Below are 22,487 nucleotides of genomic sequence, written 5' to 3' on the forward strand. Positions count from 1 at the left end.
ATAAAACAGTCTGAGACTAACAAAGTGGGACATTTTATAGGCAGGAAATGGTCAGTATGGGAAAAATATAAACATGCCTGGGGAGATTTAAAGACTCTAGGACTGATATGTTATGCAGGAGGTAAATACACACATACTCACATGGTAGTGCACCTCTGAAAAAGCAAACAATCACATATGAATGCAGTTCTACTGTTAACTATCAAAGGCATCTTAGCAATGTAGTGTCCATCAAAAGTAAAAAAGGGATTTCCAGAAATAAAACTCATCTTTGCCAAAGCAAAACTCCCACAAAGCTCTAGGCCAAGGTAGTGTCCCGTTTCCTCTGTCCCACTAGCTTCCTCAGTATGCATCTTTATTGGCCCTCTGACAAGCTGGAATGTGTGAAGTTCTCATTTCCACTCTCTTTATTTATATCTCTCGCCTGCTATTTTGATCCTGCCTAGAATACAGAATTAGTGATCCCCCTCCACTATTGACTCATCCTTGGATTGAGCTGAAGGGCATCTTGGCTATCCAGGAGGAACAATCTATTGTTTGTTTGTTTTTTTCTATTTACCATGATCTCCAGTTCCAGTTCAGCAGTAATAGGTAGTAAATTATAATGATGACAGACTTATAGGCAGGCATCACTTTACTTTTCATGGGTTTTCACCTGCAAGAGAAATCAGAGTTGTTAATTAATTAGGATGTTTTCTTGGATGACCAAGGTGTAATTTTAAAAAAGGATGTAAAAGAGTGTCCCTTAATGCTCCTGTATAGTTTCTAGAAAGCTTAGTGCTGCAATAGTGCACATCAATCACACAAAAAGATTTTAAGGTCTTGCAGAGTGGCTTGTTTTCAGAAAACTTTTAAGATTGTTAAAGTTTCAGGCCCTTTGCTAAATGAACAAAGATTTTGTGGGCAAACATTTAGAAAAGTATCATTTTGATATCAGTAAATGTGTTCATTTCAGCCCTAGTATTAAAAAAAAGCAGTACAGTATATAAATGCATTTTTTTCCTACTAAGGATATTTTTTCTGTCTTTCCTTTTTGTTTTGCATAATAGACATAATTTTGCTTCATGGCCCTTATAGTTAATAGCCCCATTTTCCATCATTGTGTTACATCCTACACAGACACTTAGCATTTTATATATATATATATATATATGGTGGCAGAAAAAAAATACCTGTGCAAAAGCATACATGCGGAAGTCCATATGCACTCATAACCTCAGATTCTTCATGCAAACACACTTCAGTCCATTGAAAACACAGCAGCAGGGAGTTGTATGACATCAGAGGTTTGTACATCCCTCTGACAATATGAAAGGCAGTTTCAAACAAAACTCACATCATAATGTGCCAAATGACAACAACCATTCTGGTTTATCACTAATGTACTGATAGTGTTATTGTGGAGCTAAAGGGACAGAGAAAGAGAAGTTCCAGTTCATTTCTCTAGGTGGATTGGAATGGAAATGATGTGTCGCTACAATAGAGAGAGACACATTGAGATGAGGGAGTATTAGTGCTGTGATGAGGAAATAGAGGTGTTCTGTGCCATTGGCTCTGATGGAAAGGGAAACATTAAGCATCTTTTTATGTGTGTGTGTGTGTGTGTGTGTGTGTGTGCGTGCATGTTCATGTGTGAAGGATGTGTTTAAGAGAGTGTTAGAGTAGCCTAAAAAAAATCTTGTGTGTGTTTACTGACAGATGTGTGCCTGCACGTTTATAAGAGAGTCAAACTCTGCACTCACCTGAAGCCTCTTGTTTTGATTTTATTTCTTCACAGGGGTACAAGAGGAAAACCGAGGCGGCTAAGAAAGAGTACCTGAAAGCCTTGGCCGCGTACCGAGCCAGTCTGGTTTCCAAGGTAACACTTATGACACATAGGCCCTGGCTAAGGCTGATGATGGATTGGATGTAAAATACTTGCTAATGGGCTGGGAGGACCTTCTTTGGGATGAGCTAGTGGTGCTGGAAAAGGTGTGTGTGTAGGTGTGTGTGTGTGTGTATTGGGGGGGGGGGGGGGGGGGGGGGGGGGGCAATAGAGCAGGCCATATTTGGAACAATACCTGATTTCCATAGAGTGCAGATTGGGGGGTAGGGGTGTGTAGTTGGTATGGTGATATAGGGTGAAGGGTTGGGGGAGGGGTCAGTCAGTCGGAGCACACTAATGGCCATAATGTGTACAAGGTTTAGAGAAGATAATATAATCACTCTCTTATGTGCTATGTGTGCTATCACATGTAAATATGGGCTGCACTGTATGTATCTTTGGAAATTAGCAATCCTTAATTTTTCTGTGTCGTGCATTAGTTCTTCCTCTCATCATCTAGAGTGGGAAGTACAACAAAATCAACACAGGCAATCATTGGATTTGCCGCTATTCCCACCTCTGACACTTTGCCTTTAATTCAGATCTATGACATCCTTTTTTGCCCAGTGAATGATGCTGGTTTGTATAAACCAGCAAAGCAGCAGAGGGAATAAAGAAAGGCAAGGAGGAGGGCTGTGAATTGTATTGTTTAGTGCCGTCTTGTATTAACAACACACAATGTAGTGTGGTGAAGATTCCTTTTGTCATTCCATTTGTTCTGCAGGCAAACAGTCTCATTTCTCTGCCTGGGGTCCTGCATATATGTATGTGTGTGCACACTTGCGCGCATGTGTGTGTGTGTGTGTGTGTGGTGTGTGTGTGTGTGTGTGTGTGTGTGTGTGTGTGGTGTGTGTGTGTGTGTGTGTGTGTGTGTGTGTCCCTCTCCTTTTCCCATCTATCTGTCAAGGTGTCTATTGATCATTACCTTGGCCCCTTGCTCTATTCATACAAATGGGCTCCATTACCTTCTAATCAACACTGATGGCTGGAGATGAGCAATCTGACAGCTCATCACAGGAGCCTGGAAAGGGAGGGGTGGAGATAGAGGTGGGGTGTTTTACGGGTGTTGCACCTGCTCAGAGTGATACTGTCCAGCCTGAGAAAGGTCAAGTTTGGGGGGGATTTTGGTGAAGTTTAGGGGTTTTTTTGTCTTCAGTCTGAACCCTGTCTGCCCATCTGCTCCTCCACACTATCTGTGTGAAGTGCTACAAAATAAATACGAGGCCCAGAACAGACTGAAACAAATGAGACTAAAAAAATAAAATGTATCTCTATGCATCATTGTGCTTAAAACAGTTTCTTCCCCAGGTAAACAGAAGAAATGTTTACATAATAAAGCTGCCAACAAGAATTTGGACCAGTAGCTCAAGTGACAACTGTCACATGTTTCAAGGAAAAATCCAGCTGGGTTTTATTCTCATATTTTGCACATTATGAATATTGATATAGATGCTATTTTACTCACAGCTTGCAGCCTTGTAGAGATTTAGTAAACAAAGACTCGTGAGTACAGAAAGTAATTTGTGCAGAGTGCAAGCTTTCCAAAAAATCCTACAGTAAATGTAACACTTTTGGGGGATAGCCTGTTTACTTTCTAATTAGATGAAAAAACCCTTATTGCATACCTAGATACTTAATATGGAAGCTAGCTCAGCTTTGCATAAATACTACATCGGGGAAACAGCTGCATGGATCTGTTGATTTTTCTCATCTGAAACTTAACAAGAAAGCAAAGAAGCAAATTTCTCAAACTATTGCTTTTAAAAAATTCTGAGTCCAACAAAAATTTATGACAGAAAATAAACCCCAGGGCTGCAGGAAATCCCTGTAGCTGTTATAGGAAACAGACACCGCCTGGTTTGCTTGCTGACGAGAAGATGTGTTGCCATCAGACGAATATTGGCTGATGAGTTAGTGCACCATCATTAATAGGGGCCTTTCTTGTCTTTTAACATGATGTATTTTTACCCACAGACATACAATGACCCTGAACCAAAAAGTGCCCAGCAGACCAGCCAGCCCTCCCACATGCTGCCCCCCAAGCAGTCCCTGTACAGCGTGCCCCCTCAGCCCTCCTCACCATACCTGGGCCCACCAGGCTCCTTCCCCCTGTCAGACCTCCAGAGCTATGGCGGGCCACCCCGCCACACACTGGCACAGACCCTCGGCCAGTCTCAGATGCTCCCACCCAGCATGAGTGCCTCTCCCCCAGCACCCTTCCAAATCAGCCCACCTCTGCATCCGCACGCTCAGCTCTCCCTGCATCAGAGCTCCCTGCTCAACCAGCCAATCCGAATGCAGCAGTCACAACCAATCATCTCACACCAAATGGGGCTCCAGGCATCTCTGCATTCCCCTCCTCTCAGCCAACAGGTTGGTCTAGCCATTGTTAAGATGCGCTATGTGTGCTTCTACAACAAACAATGAACAACATACATGTTAGCAGATATCATAAGCTACTTTCAGCTACTCGCATATTCAGAAGGGGTCGCCACAGCAGGTAGCGCCACGTGTTTGATTTGGCAGATACCCTTCCTTATGCAACCCCAAAAGGATCTGGGTCTGCTCTAGACTCACTTTAATTGTACATTTTGTACCAGGAATGCAAATATTATCACCTTTATTTACTTCCTAATTATCTTCCATACATATTCAGTGTCTAATGCTTTTCCTGTTGTGATTTAATATTAAATCAACAACAGTTACTCATCAGTTACCGCTGTTTTCTAAAGAGGAAAACTTCCAGTAAACCCTCACTCTATAATAAAGACTTCTCAATTTCTCTTTTAAAGCATAAAAGACCCATTTAGTTGCAATCAAACTGTTTTCTCCTTTCCCTCTGAGTCCATAATGTTTCCATTCCAGCAGCAGGGTGTCTTGTCAAACTAAGAAGGGTGATTTTGTCAATGCAATGAGGCCAAATGTAAGAGAGAAAAAAAAAATGTCCACACTGCGGAGCAGCTTATATAAACCATTGACAACATTTATTTTTATGCAGCATCATGGCTCAGCAAACTCTGATGGCTGGCCATCATAAAGCTAAGATCATATAATATCTTCTGCTCATCTCTCCTCTCTGCCTATCTGCAGGGTTTCTCCCATATTCAGGCTGATTACCAGAACAGTGTTGGGGGCTCACAGTCTCCAGGGGCCCCCAATCCAGTGCACGGCCAGAACCCTGACTGGGATAGCGAGTACTGCAACAGGGACTGTGGGCCCAACCATTGCAGGTGAGTTCTTCACACCACTTATAATATTGTGTTATTAGTGGTATTTTTTTCTCTTATGGGAATTGTAGCATTAGACACGGGGGAAAAAAAAAAAGCTCTGTCCCTCTATGAGTGCAATCCAAGACATTTGATTGTTGAGAATACTAAGCAGCTGTCTGACAGTTACTCATTTTCCAAATGAGTTACTCTAAACCACTTCACTTTCACACTCAGAGACTCAGACAGTATTAATCATAAACTGCAATTTCCCTGCTAAAGCAAAGCATCTCCTTGAAATTGAAATGAGTAATGCAGCAGTAGAACAATGCTATTACCAAGCTTGGAAAAAGTGTGACATCCAATTAAGTTTCCTCGTGTTTCGCTCAGCACACGTTGCCTTATTGAATCAAGATATCCTAGCAGGCACGAGAAGAATGTTTTGTCTCGCACCTGAAACACTGTGCTGCTACTTTGAGAGGCAGCTGAGCTGGAAGTCAGCGTCTCCTGTATTTAGAGCTGATTCATCTGGATGTCAAACGGGATCATGCCTAGGTCAAATCATGTTTGACAGTCTTTGAAGTATATTGGGTGTTTGCTTAAACCTTTACTCTCAGTGTCAAATCATTGTAGTTTGTAGTTTTGGAGGGTGCTAAGTTGTCTCCAGAATGTCAGTAAAGATAACTGGAGAACAGACTTTGTGTTTGACATTTCAAGTAACAAGTGATCTTCAAATTTTGGCTTCACGCTTATTGATGTCTGTGCTTCATCGTCAGCTTTTATGTTTGTTTTGAAGCCGCTCTCTAATGCCAGTCCCTCCTTGACAAATATTTAATAATCCTGCAGTGTTTTCCCAGTGAAATGTAGGATAAACATCACTGTATTCACACGTATATCCATATATCCAGCCATACATTAATACTGTTTTTCTTTCCTTCCTCAGCAGCGGCATGGGAGCTCGAGACAAGCCTCTCTACCTCACTTGAAGTTGAAAGACCTCCAAATGTCAGACTCCAGGGAGCTTTCTAACATAACAACAACATCATCGATGTATCTGCTTCTACACCATTTTTTTTCTCTTTTTTTCTTTTTTTCTGATGGATTTCGAAAATCCCAAAGACTGCTACAGTAACTTCACCTATTTGCCAAGCACTTAGATCGGCCAGAAGCCTGAGGCACTTCTCTTGCTTTTTTTTTTCCTTATCAGTGAACTTTCCATTTTTTGAGGGGGCAGTGAGTTTTAAGCTCATGCCAAAAAAAAAAAGTCTCATTTTGTCTAGAATTTTTTTTTAATGATTCCTCTCCTCTTTGCTCCATTACTCCGTTTGCCATGGACTGCCCTTGTTGGGGAGTTAAAATGCTCAAAGCATACTCAAAGCGTAGGGTCTTGGATAGAAAAGCTAATGCAGGAAATAGAATATAGTCACCTTGTCAGGGTGGATGTACTTCAGGACAGACTGAAACACCCGAACTGGGTGAAAGCAAAGCGACATTTAAATGAAGGTATTGTCATAAACACATTTGTAAATCATCCTTGCCCTCAGTAAAGAATTTCATCCTTTCCTTTATTTATCACAGCGTGATTGTAAATATCACAAAAATGGATTCCTCTTATGTGTGTATTTAGCTGCAGTCCCTTGCCTTCCTTCTTCTTTTTTTTTTTGAACATCGTTTTCCTTTGGTTACGTGACTTTTTGTGCAGGCGGATTCAGTGAGGGAATACACACACTAAAACTTGTGTTGAAACTGTGTTCACCAGTCTTATATCTCTCCAAATACGAGGGAAATGCAAAGACTGCAAAATGCTCAATTTCCTCCACAGCTGGCAGAGCTCCGGTAGAGAGCGTCACTCTCTTCACATGGCCTCAGGACACTGCAGAACTGTAGAGGTCAAAGATTGAAACCTCTCCTTTTAGCTCCTCCTATTCTAGCCACCCCCTCCTCCCACACCTGTAACCCCCCCCCCGCCCCCCTGCCCAACACCCCTTAGTCCCAACACCACTTGTACAGGTGAATTAAAAAAAAAAAAAAAAAAGTTGCTAAATGTGAAATGTTACTAAAGAAAAAAAAAACATAACAGTGGGTTTTAAAGTTTTTGACTAGTTTTATTAGGTGTTTTAGAATTGTGTTGAACTCATCTTTATCTCTTTTTTTTGTGAAGAAAAACAATTCTTTACAATATTTTGTTTTTTCACTGTAGCAGGATTTTGCGTTTCAGAGGATCGGTCATCGGGATAGATATTTTAATTTTGTGTATAAACCTGCCAAACATACTTTTAATTTTTAAAGACAGTGATGAGAAGAACCCATTATGTTTTGTTAAATATCATATGGTCATTCTATTTAATTTGGTTGCAGGTTCCACATCTATTTATGAATGAAATGAAGTAACATTTTGGCTTATTTTCATCAGGGTGCATTATTATTATTATTATTATTATTATTATTATTATTATTGATCAAACTACATGATTAGTAGAATAATTAATATTTTTTCAAAAACTGTTGTTGGTGCTAATGCACCAGCATTAGATTCTTTTTTTTTTTTTTTTTTTTTTTGTGTCACGATTACTTCTTTTTGTTTTCTTTTGTCTGTAATAAAATGTTTAAAGTGAAAAACGTGGCTGTGTGTCTGCTTATTTTTGACTGTGTGGCCCTCTCACAGTATTAAGTCCTAACAGATTCATTAGTGTTTTGACGAACAGAGCCTGATAGCTGCAGGAACCTATAAACATAACTTTGCATCCCCCCCTGCATGTGTCTGGGGTTAATTAGGAGAATTACCTTTGATGCTGCTGAAGTTGATGTGGCTGCTGTCACATTCCTCATTAGGTGAAAAGTTAAGGCTTGATAGTGTAACTTCATTTAACGTGCTTTTAACCTTTTTTCCCCCCTAAATCCAGACTTGATCAATATAATATAAAAGCAGCATTTTTTTTCTGCCCCATGGCCATGTTTTTTACTAAAGGTGCCATGATGAAACTCAGAGTTGATGCAGCAGTACATAGCTTTTCAGAGAACTACCTGAGAAGAAGAAAAAAAATCTGCCTTTTAGTTATGAATTTCACAGTTGGATTAAAGATAAAATAGAAATGGAATCTATCATCCCTCCGCATCAGCGCTTTCCCTCTACCCTCTCTCTCTCTCTTGCTTTCTTTTCCTCTTGCTCTCTCTTTCCATCATGGTGATGGCGCAGTGCCCCCTAGAGCCGATTCACAAACCTAAACTCAGTTTTTCAGTTCCCCTGAACCTTCAAAACACAAAGATATAATTATAATCCAGTAAATTAGAAAAGTGTAATGCTGATATGTTTTAACGATGGCAAAGGACATCAAAGGCTTCACTATCATTCACTCTTGGGCAAGGCACTGAAACCCTCAACCGTGGCTCATCTTCAGCTGAACTTCCAGACCTGAATATGTAGACAGGGCATGTTTTTCATAGCAAAACAAACAAACAAACAAACTGCTTGAATACAGGTAAACTGGCAATTGTTAAACTAATTCATTTAATGGCCTTGCATTTGTGAGCGGAATATTCTATAATATACAGATTAGTGAGATTAAAACTAAATTTTGCATATTGTTTCAAATGCATATGTTATAATATATATATATATATACATATATATATATATTTTTTTTTTTTTTTTTTTTTTGTGTGTGTGTGTGTGTGTGTGTGGCTGACTACAACTGTTCGGCAGTGATTAGTGATTAGTTCGCTCTCCGATTCACCATCATCTATTTATGATCCTCTATCTCCATCTGGTGGTGATATCTAGTGTTGGCCGTGCAGCTCTAATTTTGATGCCAAAAGCAGTTGAAACTTTTTTAGCAACATCAAAACAATGGTCATATGTTATAAGGAAAACATATACAATACCCTGCTTTGTATAATCTAATCTAATTGTAACATCTTATCTAATCTATGAAAAAATCCTTTAAACTATCCATTCATCCACCCATTTCTTCAAGAAAAAAAGTCTTGACTTCCCCTCATGTTCTCGTTGTTAAAGAACTGCTTTAGAGCCTTTTTCACAGCCACCGTCTTCACTAAAGGTATAAAAATACTCTGTATTTGTACACATCGCTTGTGCATTCATTGGCTCCTTGCCTGTCCAATCTCCCATCACTAATATTGTGTCCAGCAGCTCCATCAGCAACCATCAGACCCTCTCATTTCCTCTGCAGACGGATATGAACTCCCCTGACAGTGCAGGCGTCAGCAGCGTCATTGTCTAACAGCCAACAAACAAGACAAGACAAACAAGAAGCAATGTGCATGTCACACAGAGCGCTGCCCAAACATTTGATGGCTGAAATGATAACGCTATTTTGAGAAGATTGTGCTGGTTAAAACATCCTCATTTGGATGTTAGGATCTTGTGTTTAGAGAGTCCTTGTTTTATCTGAAGCTGGTGCCTGAAGGGGGGCCTTTTGCTAGCTGGCTGCTGCATTGATGCAGGAGTAAGCAATCAGATTTTAATCTTCTGACTCCTTTCGGTGGTTTACAACAACACAAACAATCAAACTTTGAACAAAATAGTTTTATTTTTACATGTACAGTACCTGCCATGGTCAAGCACAAACAAGAGTTACAATAGGTACTCTCAATTATAGAATCAAAAATATGAGTTTTCTTTCTTCTCCATTACATTTATTGATTTTTACATATAGCAATACGTCATACATACACACACATATGCAGCATGTTGTGCATAACATAAAATATATGAGGCCCACAGAGACCATTTATCTTCATAGCTGGAATCAATGTGTTTTTAGACACACAGTATGTTCGGTGTTTTCATTTAATCAGATCCATTAAGTAAAGGGCACATTTATAATTCTTCCTTCAAGAACTGTGTTGTTCACCTGCTTTTAGCTGTCTCACTTTTAAAGATGAATAAATCACAGTGTGGAAAAGTTTATCTGTAGTAAACTTTGCAAACATTTACATTTAATTTCTCTCTTTTTAGGTCTGCAGTCGATATTAAATACCTTAAGGGGAGGAAATACTGTTGAACTGATTACAAATGTGCTTTCATGTGTAAATTTAAACTTCACCTTTTCCAGCAAATAAGGTGACGGGTGAAGAGAGTTCCTCAAAGACGAATCATGGTTCATGGCTCACCATAAAAAGGATGATGTTACTGTGAGAATATTAGAGGTCCTTTTTCTAACAGGTTTTCCTTTGTTCTTGTCTCAAAGCTTCAGCTGTATTAATGTTAGAAGGATAGCAACCAATATGTGTTATTCTGCTGTTTCAGCACTTTCAGGTGATTGGACAGTGGTCTGTGAAACCAGGACTATCAGCACAACAAGTAAGCTGACAATACATAGATCAGTGGTTGATTTTAAGAGGCTGTCTCCCCATTGTGTGTAAAAGTAATAAATCTTTCCCATTCCATACAACTTCAACCCTGCACTGTTTACTGCAGGTACAGTAAGTAAACTTTATGAGTTTATTTAATAGGAAAAAAAATGTACTCATAAATTTACATTAATTGTGTAATTACTTCTTCCAATGAATTAATGTCTTCTCATAAACTTAACCATTAAGAATACATAGGAGTGGGCACCGGCTTGTGGAAGCCGCCATGTTACCACGCCATCTTGAATACAGTGGCCGAGATGAGGACGACCGCTGTTCTGCCTAATTGTGTTGCGTGGCTACATACAGACCGGCCACATATATTGTACTCCTTTTAGTTAGTTTTAATTTAAAGATCACAAATAGTTTTTCAAACTATATATAACCATTTAACATTTATACATGTATATTTTCATCATCTCTTTCTCATTATGTTTTTTTCCTCCACCACCACTGCTCTCTCTTCTCTCTCATTTCCACCTCATCCTCTTCCTCCTCACTTCAAGCTTCATCAGTGGCTGCGCCAGGGGGAGGGGGGGCGCTAGGGGGTGCTATAGCTCCCCCTGGAAAAGTCATAGCACCCCCATAGCACCCCCAAGAAAATAGCTTGTGTCTGTCTGTGTGTTGAGAACTGAAAGAACAAATGATCATCATAGCACCCTCAGTAAAATGCTTAGCCCCCCCCCCCCCCCCCCCCCTCGAAAAATATTGCCACCATTACTTATTGTCATAAGATTAGACATGAGCCCCTCCCTCTCTGGCCAGCTGACATTGAGCTGGCTAAATAACAACAGCTAACACAGATTATAAGCTAACATTATGCCAGCTAATGTTAGGGTCGAGTGTCCTAAAAATTACACTTCCCCTCTGATAAACAGTTTGCACATCGTATGAGCCTTTATTCACCAAGTGTCCGAGTCCAGCAATGTTAGAGCCACATCAAAGAAAGTTTCACTAACACTTGCTAACAGCAGCTAACAGAGGCTAACAGTGACAAAAACAGCAGTGTTTCCCAACAGAAAAGTTCAGGACATCCTCAACAACTCACCTCAGTATTACTGTCATCGAACAGAAGTGAGCTTCTCTGATTCATCGACCGGTACTGAACTCCTTTCACAAGGTTTTACAGCCTCCTTCAGAGTAAAAAGACGTGGACACCCCGGCATATTATCACTGCAGTCACAATGGACTAAGCCTACATTCACTACGATGAATGTTGGCAAGAGGTGTTAGCGGCCACCATATGAATATTGTTCATATGAATCAGGTTGGGTAAGAAAATAGAATTCAGTTGACTGCAAACTACTGTCATCTAGCAGTGAGATTTTACACACTGTACCTTTAACTTTCCTCAGAAACTTCTCCCTTCTCAGGTAGACTGGGAAAATACTTTGGGAAAACCTCAGATATTCAAAGACATATCTCCAGGTCCATTTCCTACAAAATTAAAAGCAAAGCCAGCATCTCTAAAGTTGCAACATTCATTTTGGTCATACAGTGACAAAAGAAACATAAAAATAGAATATCAGCACTGGCACAACAGGCACAGACATTAAATACATTCAGTACAAACACTAACCCTTGTTACAAGCACTACAGCAATATCTGCAGATCTACATCGTCTCACGACAGCGCCACACAAACAGAGATGCTGGTATCCGTCATTTCATCAAGTATCGTCACACATGGAGCCGATGAGGTTTAATATCAGAATGAAATGATACAAGAAACAGACTTGCTTCACAGCACAGCTTGAGAAGACATTACAGACACTGTTTCATCTCACTTCAGCTTGTGCTTTACAACTACAAGTTCATCTGACAAATAAATACAAAAAAATGTGGGAATGAATAACTATTTTACACAAACATTAGTACCATATGAGTACACTGTAATCAGGACTGTGCTAGTTAACCATTTCCTCTTCCAAACCTGACCTTATTTATAAACTCTAAAAATGTGATCTGATCACAGTAACTATAGGAAAGTCCTTCCTTTTAACACAATATAAACTATAAATATAAACTGTAAACTATAATATACTATATTTGGTTTGGTGTTAGTGGTATTAAATGTACAGAAAGTAAAAACATGTTACTTTTTTCTCTAAGCTATTAATTTGTATACTTCAGGTGAAAAATACACCTCTATGTTATAGGCCACTACAGTACTCTGTGTGCAGCTGCTGATTGTGTTTGCAGTATACAACTAATCATATGCCTGCAGCAGTTATACAGGTGGCCAAAGCACTATTTTCCATTAACTAACATGCAACATTAGAGCATGTTTAATCATTTAAGGGGATACAGTGGAATCCAAAGATCAATTTATAATAAAGAGTGTAAAATGTCTAGATAAAACCTGGTGACCTTCTTTGCAGACAAGTTGCAGTATTCATAAAATATGCCTTCATACATTGGACACAAGAGCATGAATTTAAAAAAATCCTCCATTTGTCAGGCCACTCTAGAAAATGTGACTTTGTTCACAGTTACCTGCGTGGTTAGATAAAGAAGAAGTCCAATCACGTGTGAATGAATGTAAACATTACAGGAATGTCCAGACAAAAAAATGTTGACTCAGTCTTTCATCTTGTTCAGTTTGTCCAGCATTACTCAGCCGCCTCATGTTGCTCCTTCTCTTCAGGAACAGACATGAAGATCTTCTGACAGAACATCGTGAAGATTTCTGAGGAGAAACAACTCGTCACATTAGCTGCGTGTGTTTTCTTTTGCTAGGCTACTACAGGTCAGATGTTGGAACATTTTTATTAAACACTGCACCGACTCTTGCCTGAGTCCTTCAGACCAACTATGTAAACAAACTAAGTGTATCAGTGCACACAGCTGAACTTGAGCAGATGGTCTCACAGGAATTTCACAACAAACCACCCTTGCCTTGCTCTAAAATAAAAAATATCACCGACTCACCCAGCATCTTCTTGACCACACGGGGTTTCTTCCACTTGTAGCCCAGTAGGTACGCTGGGACGCCTGTGAGAATAATGCCGCTGCCCACCAGACACTCAAACGGAGCCGCCCAAAAGGACACGATGATCATGAAGACACAGCTCAACACAAAAGTGATGGGGATGATGAGAGAAATCTGCAGCGAAAAAATATCAAATAATAATCGCTGAAGGTGCTTTTCTATTTATATTACAAGAGAGCAGTTACAATATTGTTAGTAATTGTTGAGTGAAGATGTGTCACACACTGAATAAGAAGAAAACACACTGGGACATCATGTTTTCAGAATTATGACACTGTAGCTAATGACAATAATAAAATTATAGTAACTATTCATAATATTGTTGATACTAAATATATTTTAGGGTTTTCACACTATTCTAACATATTGTTATAATTCAGTTATTAGTTAAACCTTTTAAACCAACAGTTTGTTTTTCTTCTCTTTTTTTTTGTGGTGAAACTGGCAGTGATTGTTTCATGAATGGTTTACATATGAGTAGAATAGCTCTGTTTTATGTTGTTTTTTTTTTTCCTTTGTTTTTTCTGTGTTCATAGATGATTTTATAAAATAACTGGGCTGAGAGTGCTCTGTTCCAAAGGACAGATGAAAGACTCCAACCACGGCAATTTTCCCACAATCAAACAGAAACAAAGGCTCATGTATTTATCCAAATACCCCTCCCTCCTGTCTTAGAAACACAGTATGATTCCAATTCCATCTAAAAACAAGAGTAGTGATACAATCGCGCTTTCATTTTTTTTTTTAAATAAATAAATAAAAAAGCAGATGCTTTATGAAACTAGAAGACATGTTGATATTTTGCCAGACAAAGGAACTGGTTGAGATTCAGGTAGAGTCGGGTTCACCTTTCAGTGAGACTCATATCCTGCAAAACTGACTTTTAGCAAACAGATCCTCTCTGAGGCAAGCACTGAGCAGCCGTGATAACCTCTAAGACATTTACCTTAATGGGCCTTCTGAGGTCGGGTTTGGTAAAGCGCAGCCAGACCATGCCAGCAATGGCCATCCCAACACACATCCAGGTGAAGAAGCTGAAGAGATTGATGACAGAGAAGATGTCCTGGGAGATGGCATACATCATCGACAGGAAACACTAATACAGTGGAAAAGGAAGTCAAGATCGTATTAGTCTGTTGGAAGAATGTAGATTATAAATACACACAAGGATTCTGAATCCTATTTAAAGTGATTTTGTAGAATACAGCAGTTATTTATATGCGGTAGGTTCATAATTTGTTGGACAGATACACAGTTTCTATAGTTTTGCCTCTGCACACCACCACAGTGAATTTTACATCAATTAAGATGTGATTGTCGTGCAGACTTTAATTCGAGGGTTTAACAAAAAACATGTTGCATTAACTGTTTTGTAGCCATTTTAAAACATAGTCCCCATTTTCAGGGACTCAAAAGTAACTGGGCAATGACTGCCTGAAGCCCAGAACCCATGGACATCACCAAACGCTGTGCATCTGGCCTTTGACCTTTACTGCCTTTACTGCGGCCACCTTCAGTCGCTGCTTGTTTCTGGGTCTGTCTGCATTCACTAAATAAAAAAATTTAGTAACTGAAAACATGCCCTATTAGGTTGAGATCAGGTGACTGATGTGGCCTTTGAACAGTATCCTGTCTCTTTGCTTTAAGAAACTCTTGGGTCATTATCCATTTGCACTGTGAAGCGCTGTCTGATCAGTTTTACAGCTTTTACCGGAATCTGAGCAGAGAGTATAACCCTGTAAACTTATCCTGCTTCTTCTAGCAGCAATCACATCATCAATAAGCACTAGTGACCCGGTTCCACTGGCATACTATCACCTCCACCATGTTTGACAGATAAGGCGGTATGATTTGGACCATGACATGTTTCTCTCCATCTTCACACTTTTTTCTCTCCCCATCATTTAAGATTTTTTCTTCAGAACTGTGCGGGCTCTTTTAGATGTTTTCAGGCAAAGTCTAATCTGACCTTGCTGTTCTTGAGTGTAAACTGGTTTGCACCTTGATGTATTTCCATTCAGTGTCTCTTAGTTGTAGACTTTGGCCCCTCTTTGAGACTGTTCTTGACTTGGTTAGATGTTGTGAAGCTCTTTTCTTAATAATGGAAAGAATTCTGTTATCAGGCACTTTAGTTGTCTTCTTTGGTCTTTCAAGGCCTTTTGGTGTTGCTGAGCTGGTCAGTGCATTCACTTCATATATTAGTGTTTCATTTGTCATGAAATAATAAGGGAACGGGCCTCACCAGGCCATGAAAGTGCAGTCAGTCAGTTAGGTTTAAGCCTCTGAAAATGGTGGACTGTTTAAAAAAAATAGTTGTAATTACAAACAATGTTTGCAATATTTTGAATTAAAGCTGAAAGTCTGCAGTTCAAGCACATCTTGATTGTTTGATTTAAAATCTACTGTGATGGTGCACAGAGGAAAATTTACAAAAAATGTGTCTTTGTCCAAAAAATTATGGATCTTACTAACTCTCACTCACTCTTTATTTTAAAAAAAATTTATAAAACTAACTCTACAAAAGCTTTACAAATGCTCAGAAATTCTGTCATCAGAACAGTTTTATAGCTTACACATTATTTAGCTAAAAACCATGTACAGTGCTTAACACATTTATTAGACATGAAAACAAGAAATTTTAGAAATCTTTCAAAAAAAAAAAAAAAAAACTTATTTAAAACTGAAAATGACTGAATTCATGTTTTTATACCCAAATTTGAGCCGGCACACTGGACTTCTCTGAGAAGTCAGAAACATTCAACCACTAAAACAATTTTTGTTGTTGTTCAGGAATAAAGGTAAACAACAGTAATTTGTCATCCTAATCACAAAAAAAAATAATGTGCTTTACTAGTTTTGGAAATTAATGGATAACAACAATAATTATATTTTAGTGTTAAAGATATAATTTTGATTTAAGAGCTTGTGGATACTGGTGGATTAATCATTACAGAAACACAAAAAAATATTTTGGTAATTTAGAGCAGCTGTGGCATAAACCTTACACTGGCTGGTGGGATAATAAACTTGTTAAGTGCTGTTTAATACCTCAAAAATGGGGCACACTTGGCAGATATTAGTAAAGGTCATACATGATTTAATCTACCTTTATCTACCCTAACTGGGTTCCAGCTGGTAAAATGTCGCTGTAAGTATCAGGTGTCTTACTGTGAATATGAGGGATGGCACCGGTGTGAACAGGTCTGTGTGGACCAATCCCAGAGCAGCAGGGAGCTGACCCTCTCGAGCTCCAGCATAGAACAAGCTAGAAGAGAAAAATTTTCTTAAATGGTTATTTATTTAAATTTTAAAACATTTCCAACCATTAATACCAAATTTACCTCGCTCCTTCCTTTTTAACATAAAACGCTATGTTAGGTTTCACTCTACACATGCAAACACACACCGTGCTGAAGTGAAGAGAGATCCATTGACTGCTCCAAAGCAGGACAGTCCCACAAAGACGGGAATGAGCCAGGACATCATTCCAAGATGGTACTCTCCAAAACTCTGCAGAACAGAGCAATAAAAAAACATGAGCACAGTTCACACTTTGCAACAAAAAAAACCCCCAGAACAAAACAAAAAGCAGTAACAAGCATGTCCCAGTTAAAGATGAAACACAGGGCTGTAAACTGAACTTCATCAACAAATAAAATAAAAGATAAAGCATAATACTCACCACAGCAACAGCCTCGGACTCAACCATGACTTGAGGAGAGATGGTGGTGAAGTAAGCCAGGTTGGTTAGAACGTACACCACCGTCACTATAGGCATGGATATGATGATGGACAAGGGCAGGTTCCTGTGGGGTGAAAGAACAAAGGTCATTTGAAGAAAAAAAACTACACTGTGTAACATTATATTTTCCAGTAATATTGAGACTGATTTATGAGATCTGACTGAGATGTGATTGAATTTACAGTCCAGTGAGAACATGACTGCATAATTTCATATTAGCTGAGTGTGATCAGTCAGGCAGGGTTTTTTTTATATAATGCATCGTTTAAATGGATCATTGTCACATGCTTTTTTTTGTAACATGTAAAATTTTCGTTCATTATACACGGGGTGGATTCAATTCAGTTCAACTGTCAATTTATGTGAGTGTCACTTTGTATATTTTATCTCCGTGGGATCATCTGATGATAGACAGGCTTGGTCATGGATGAGAGTAGCCATGCTCTTAGCAGATATTTACAAGAGAGTCTGTACTATCACCAAAAAAAATAAATAAATAAATAACATTTAAGTCACCTCTCTGGATTGATCATCTCCTCCGTTACATAATTCAGGTAATTCCTGGGGGGGGGGGGGGGGGGGGGGGGGGGGGGGGGGGGCAAAGAGTACAGCATTATATTAGAAATCAGATGACGACTAGAGTTAGCAAACAGCAAACAGAAGCAATGAATAATTCAATTCTGCTGTAATTGCATTTAAAATAAGCCACAAGTGCCTCACCAGCCTCCAAAAGCGAAGAGACCACTGTAGAGAGCCAAGACAATGTTTCCAACTCCCAGGTTGCTGCCTTCAAACGCCTTCTCTGGTGTCAGATATGGCACATCACCTGTTTATATACAGAGAGAAGAAGAAACCAGCTGAAAGAGAAGCAAGTTTCCCACTACCAGGTGCAGTGCCTCAAGGAGTTATGGAGTTAGACTCTTTTTGTGCTGCTGCCACATTTTGTTTCTTGTACCAGGCTGGTCTGTTGATGCCTGCCCTTTGACATGCTCGACATTTTCAACAAGCTGGCCAGCTGAGCATCTCCTCTGAAGTACAGAAACACAATCAGTTCTGGCACAGCCGACATTTAAATATGAGCAGAAAATGCTTTTGATGAGCAAACGTCAATCCACTCATGCAATGCACTGCAGCTAACAAACCCTGTGTGCGTGTGTGTGTGTGTGTGTGTGTGTGTGTGTGTGTGTGTGTGTGTGTGTGTGTGTGAGAGAGAGAGAGAGAGAGAGAAGTCTTGGTTCTGCGTGACTCTCTCCTCTACCTGTCGCTTTCAGATGGTAATGACTCTCATTATTTTCTCACTCTGTCCTCTCTTCTGAAAGACCACAGTGTGACAACAGCCGGCAAGCTTCGCTGCCTAGTTTCCATGGTAACACAGTCTGGCACACAAAGGTGGTAGGCGTGGCCTTGTATGAGGAGGGGAGCAGCAGATGCAGCGTGGAGCAGGTGACGGCCACGCTGTCTTCCCGCGCTCTTTTATTGTGAATGGCATAACTTGGTCTGATTTGCTTGCTTTGTTTTTACAGTTTTGGAGGGCGCACACATATCTCTGCACTTGCTGATCAGCCAGCAGACTGTATCCTTCCTCATGTTTAGGGTTATCATATAGAAAAAATTTTGATTATAATGCCATTATTTTAGGCAGTAAATAACCATCTGTAGAGTTACATTATTTTCTATACATTTCCCACAATTTCATTTACATGACAAACTATTCTAGCACGTTCTGATGCACATGTACATGTCCGCTCAGACTCAATCACACGGCTCTAGACAGACAAGCTTTGTGTTCAGACTCAGCAAGTGTGCTAACAAGCTGAAAGGAAAGCAATCTGCTTCGTTAGGCTCATTAGTGCTAGTAAACAACTTGTTTATCATCAGAGACAAAAGAAGAAACCTCACATAGATGTCATATAAAGATGAAAATCATAGCTGAATAATAATTGGTGCAACTATATACTGTAGTTTGAAAAAAAACAACAACATAATGCAATGGCATTTACTTGACAAGCATAGTATTATTGGTGGTAATTACACTAATTAAAAATATTGAAAACAAGGGAGCTGTGTTTTCAACACAATGAACGCAGCTGCATGCTGAGGGACAGATTTACAACACAAAACTGGTGTCACGACTTTTTGAGGATTTTTACTGATCATTAAAGTATATTGAATATGTTGAGGATGCAGATTTTGTTGCAGTAACTGTAAGGATATGAATTATCATATATCAAACAATACCCACTGGAGGGATGACAAACCAGCATGTTCACAAATTGTCTTGTCTGTTGATGTTAACGCATCTTGTGGTAAAGGCATAAGATCTAGTTTCAACAGCATGCCAAGCTGGAAGTCATGCAGCTGACTCGTTTTTTTGCTTTGTTTTTTTAAATAAAAATTTCAAACAAATGCTCAAAAGTCAAAATATGAAAACCTTGGAGTTATAGAAAAATAAACTTGCTCTGTCATTCTGTGAATAAGTGCTACTCACCAGTGAAAATCTGAAGGAAGCCGAAGAAGATGATGATGATCAAGGCTACCAGTTTGGAAGCTGTGAACAAGTCCTGGACCTTTGTGGCTGCTTTCACACTGATACAGTTTACAAATGTCAGGGAGGCTGCAAGCAGTGGGGACATACAAAACAGACTACAATCAGTAATTTGGTGAGTAATCAACCGCAATGAGATGTTTCAAATATGTATTTTAAAAATGAATTTCTGTTGGGAACCCAAACAAAGTAAGCCCAGCCGGCATCTACTCACTAAGACACAGGCAGGCAATGAGCTTGGCTGCGCTGTCGGGTACAATGCAGTTGGGGTAGAGGGGTTTCAGAAGGTAGGTAGCAAACACCAGCGATACCACATACTGCGACGACGGTCGGATGATGAGCATCTCCACCCACAGCTTCAGGAAGGCCGCCAGTTCACCATACACCTCAAGGATGTAAGTGTAGTCTCCTCCTGACTTAGCGATAGTTGTGCCCAGCTCTGCGTAGCACAGGGCCCCCATGGTGGATATCACCCCACAGGCAGCCCAAACTATCAGGGAGAGTCCAGCAGAGCCGGTCTCTTTAACAACACCTGTTGGAGTGACGAAAATGCCCGAGCCGATGATGGTGCCTATAATCATTCCAACACCATTGAAGAGGGTGATGCTACGTTTGAGCTCAATCTTTTCCCCCTTGCCTGGCAGGCTGTTAGTGGGAGTTGTGGCAGCAGGAGCGGAGCCGATGGGGTCAGATGGAGATGCTGGTTGCTCCACAATAAGACCATCTTGCTCTGGCCCTGCTCCAGTTGCTGGTGCTGAGAGGACAGCAGAAAGGGAGACAATCAGATGACAGAGTTTCACTCATTTTCAGACAAATTAAAAAGAATTTAAAAAGCTTTCTTGCTGAGTTGTTTTAGGTGCTGGTTACTTTGAAAAATTATGATTAAAAACAATTTTGTATAACTATTAGAAAAATACATATTGTGAAAAAAAAAAGAAATTTTGTAAATCAGTGGTTGCGCAGTTTTCATTCTGAATCAAATCAATGAACTCTTTCTGTCAGTGTAAACACACACTGCATCAGACGGCTGTGTTTCCATACCCACTTTCTTTTGCCTGATATGTGCCACATTTCCACACCTGTCACCTGCTGCCGTGAAAGCATCTCTCCAGCATCAACTCTACAAGTCTACTCTCGCATCAGGCAATGTTGCATCAGAGCGCATGGTGGAATAATGCAGCGCTGCACCATGTGGCATTTACACGAGTGTGAGCATGCACTGTACCTACCCCCCATCTTCTCCTTGGCAACGCTCTCCCGACTGCCTCTCAATTTCAGCTCCAGCTCAGCCATCTTCTAGTCTGAGTCCCCTTGTCTTGTCTGTTTCCTTCTGCCGCCCTTTTCCTTCCTCTCTTTATGTCCTCTTCCTCGTCCTTCGGATTTACACTCTCTTTCACACACACACACACTCACACTCACACACACACTCAGCTCTCTCTCTACTTCCTGATTCGTCCTCTCTCACCCACATGCACCCATATGCACACACTGCTTCCGTCACTCAGACTAGAATTCATCTGACCCTGATCCTCTCTGTCTCTCTCTCTCTCTCTCCCCTCCTATCGTGTAGCCAGCACACAGCAGGGAGGAGCTGAACCTTTGTGATGCTGCGTGAGCCTACGCCCATTCCGAGTGAACGATGGGATAGCTAAGAGGGGGAAGCAGGTTGGAAGGCACCATTTGGAAGGGCTACCATGTGACACTGTAATCTTTTTGTGTACTGCCTAATCCTGTGGTATACAGTATGCCTATGTGTGTCACTGTGGGCTTTCATGTCAGGGGTTATTAGAATGAATGCTGTAGAGCTGGTGCTCGCCCTAGTGGTAACAAAATGGAAAAACAACTGTCTTTATTCAGCCAGAAAGGTGAAATCACAGAGAAAATGGAGATCCATTGGCCATTTTGAGCATAGACAGTATATAATAACAATGATGAAGGTCATCTGTGTTCATTTATGGGTTATGAGGTGTTCAAACTGGACCATACCCACCCAAAATTACAATATCAAATGTACTTGTAGGTGATAAACCTTGAGTATAAAGTATGAGGCAAAAATGATTTGGCTGGAAGTTACTACTGCTTGTAGGGAATTTGTGCTTCATCAGAAAGAAAAAGAAGAATGTAAAGAAAATTTGAGTGCAATGATTTGAATAATATTTAAACTGTATCTTTAATTGAAATGACACCATATCAAATATTTACGTTCAAAAATGTAAAAACATGTCAAAACAGTTCACTGCCATACCAACCTGAGCGCACCTGATCTTGTTTGAGCTCCGCAGGTCAGCAGGGGTGGGCCTGGTTAGTACTTGTATCGGGTGATGTTTGCGATGGCTGTAGCTCAGGAGGTAGCGCATATCTTCTGCTACTCAGAAAGTCGGTGGTTCAGTCGGTGGAAACCTGAGGCAACAGTTCAGTCATGAGGATCAGAATTTTCCAAAAATACGTTAACTGTGAGTTATCAAACAATTTGTGGCAAAGCAGATAAGAGGAGAAATTTTGTTTCAGCCTCTTAACCAGGCTGAGCCAGTCCACCAAATCATTACGCATTATTCAGTACAGATAATGGATAAACAGACTGATCGTCAATACACTTGGACAAGAAGCATCTGAAGAATCTGCTCACCTGGTTCTTCCTGCTCTTTTACAGTCTGTCAGTCCTCTGTGCCTCCATGCTCATCACTTCATCTTCATACTGACAATCCCACACAAACAAACTGTATTCAACTAGACAATAACAAATGATCACATCTAAATAAGACATAT

At 40.0% G+C, this 22,487-nt stretch overlaps 2 protein-coding genes across 3 annotated transcripts in view; one reads left to right on the forward strand and one right to left on the reverse strand.

The window, feature by feature from the left end:
- LOC115783486 (TOX high mobility group box family member 2-like) overlaps positions 1–7,530 on the forward strand; it is an 80,501-nt gene extending 72,971 nt beyond the window's left edge. Inside the window, exons 6-9 of one of the 2 annotated variants that reach the window (XM_030734321.1) lie at positions 1,778–1,858; positions 3,839–4,237; positions 4,955–5,094; positions 6,014–7,530. In XM_030734321.1, the coding sequence (XP_030590181.1) occupies positions 1,778–1,858; positions 3,839–4,237; positions 4,955–5,094; positions 6,014–6,056 (663 nt within the window). In that variant the 3' untranslated portion in view covers positions 6,057–7,530. The remainder of the gene's footprint in view (positions 1–1,777; positions 1,859–3,838; positions 4,238–4,954; positions 5,095–6,013) is intronic. The other variant, XM_030734323.1, reaches the window with a different exon arrangement.
- Positions 7,531–11,316: 3,786 nt separating this feature from the next.
- Positions 11,317–21,508, reverse strand: LOC115783485 (large neutral amino acids transporter small subunit 1-like). Its single transcript, XM_030734320.1, has 11 exons — positions 20,951–21,508; positions 19,936–20,475; positions 19,665–19,790; positions 17,897–18,002; positions 17,693–17,737; positions 17,117–17,240; positions 16,841–16,944; positions 16,603–16,699; positions 14,381–14,530; positions 13,374–13,548; positions 11,317–13,131 (listed from the first exon to the last, which is right to left on the reverse strand). The coding sequence occupies exons 1-11, from the start codon at positions 21,012–21,014 to the stop codon at positions 13,055–13,057; spliced, it is 1,608 nt and encodes a 535-aa protein (XP_030590180.1). The 5' UTR covers positions 21,015–21,508; the 3' UTR covers positions 11,317–13,054.
- Between the last annotated feature and the right edge of the window lie 979 nt (positions 21,509–22,487).

Source organism: Archocentrus centrarchus, chromosome 7 (genome assembly GCF_007364275.1).
Source record: "Archocentrus centrarchus isolate MPI-CPG fArcCen1 chromosome 7, fArcCen1, whole genome shotgun sequence".
In the NCBI taxonomy this organism is placed as follows: Eukaryota; Metazoa; Chordata; class Actinopteri; order Cichliformes; family Cichlidae; genus Archocentrus; species Archocentrus centrarchus.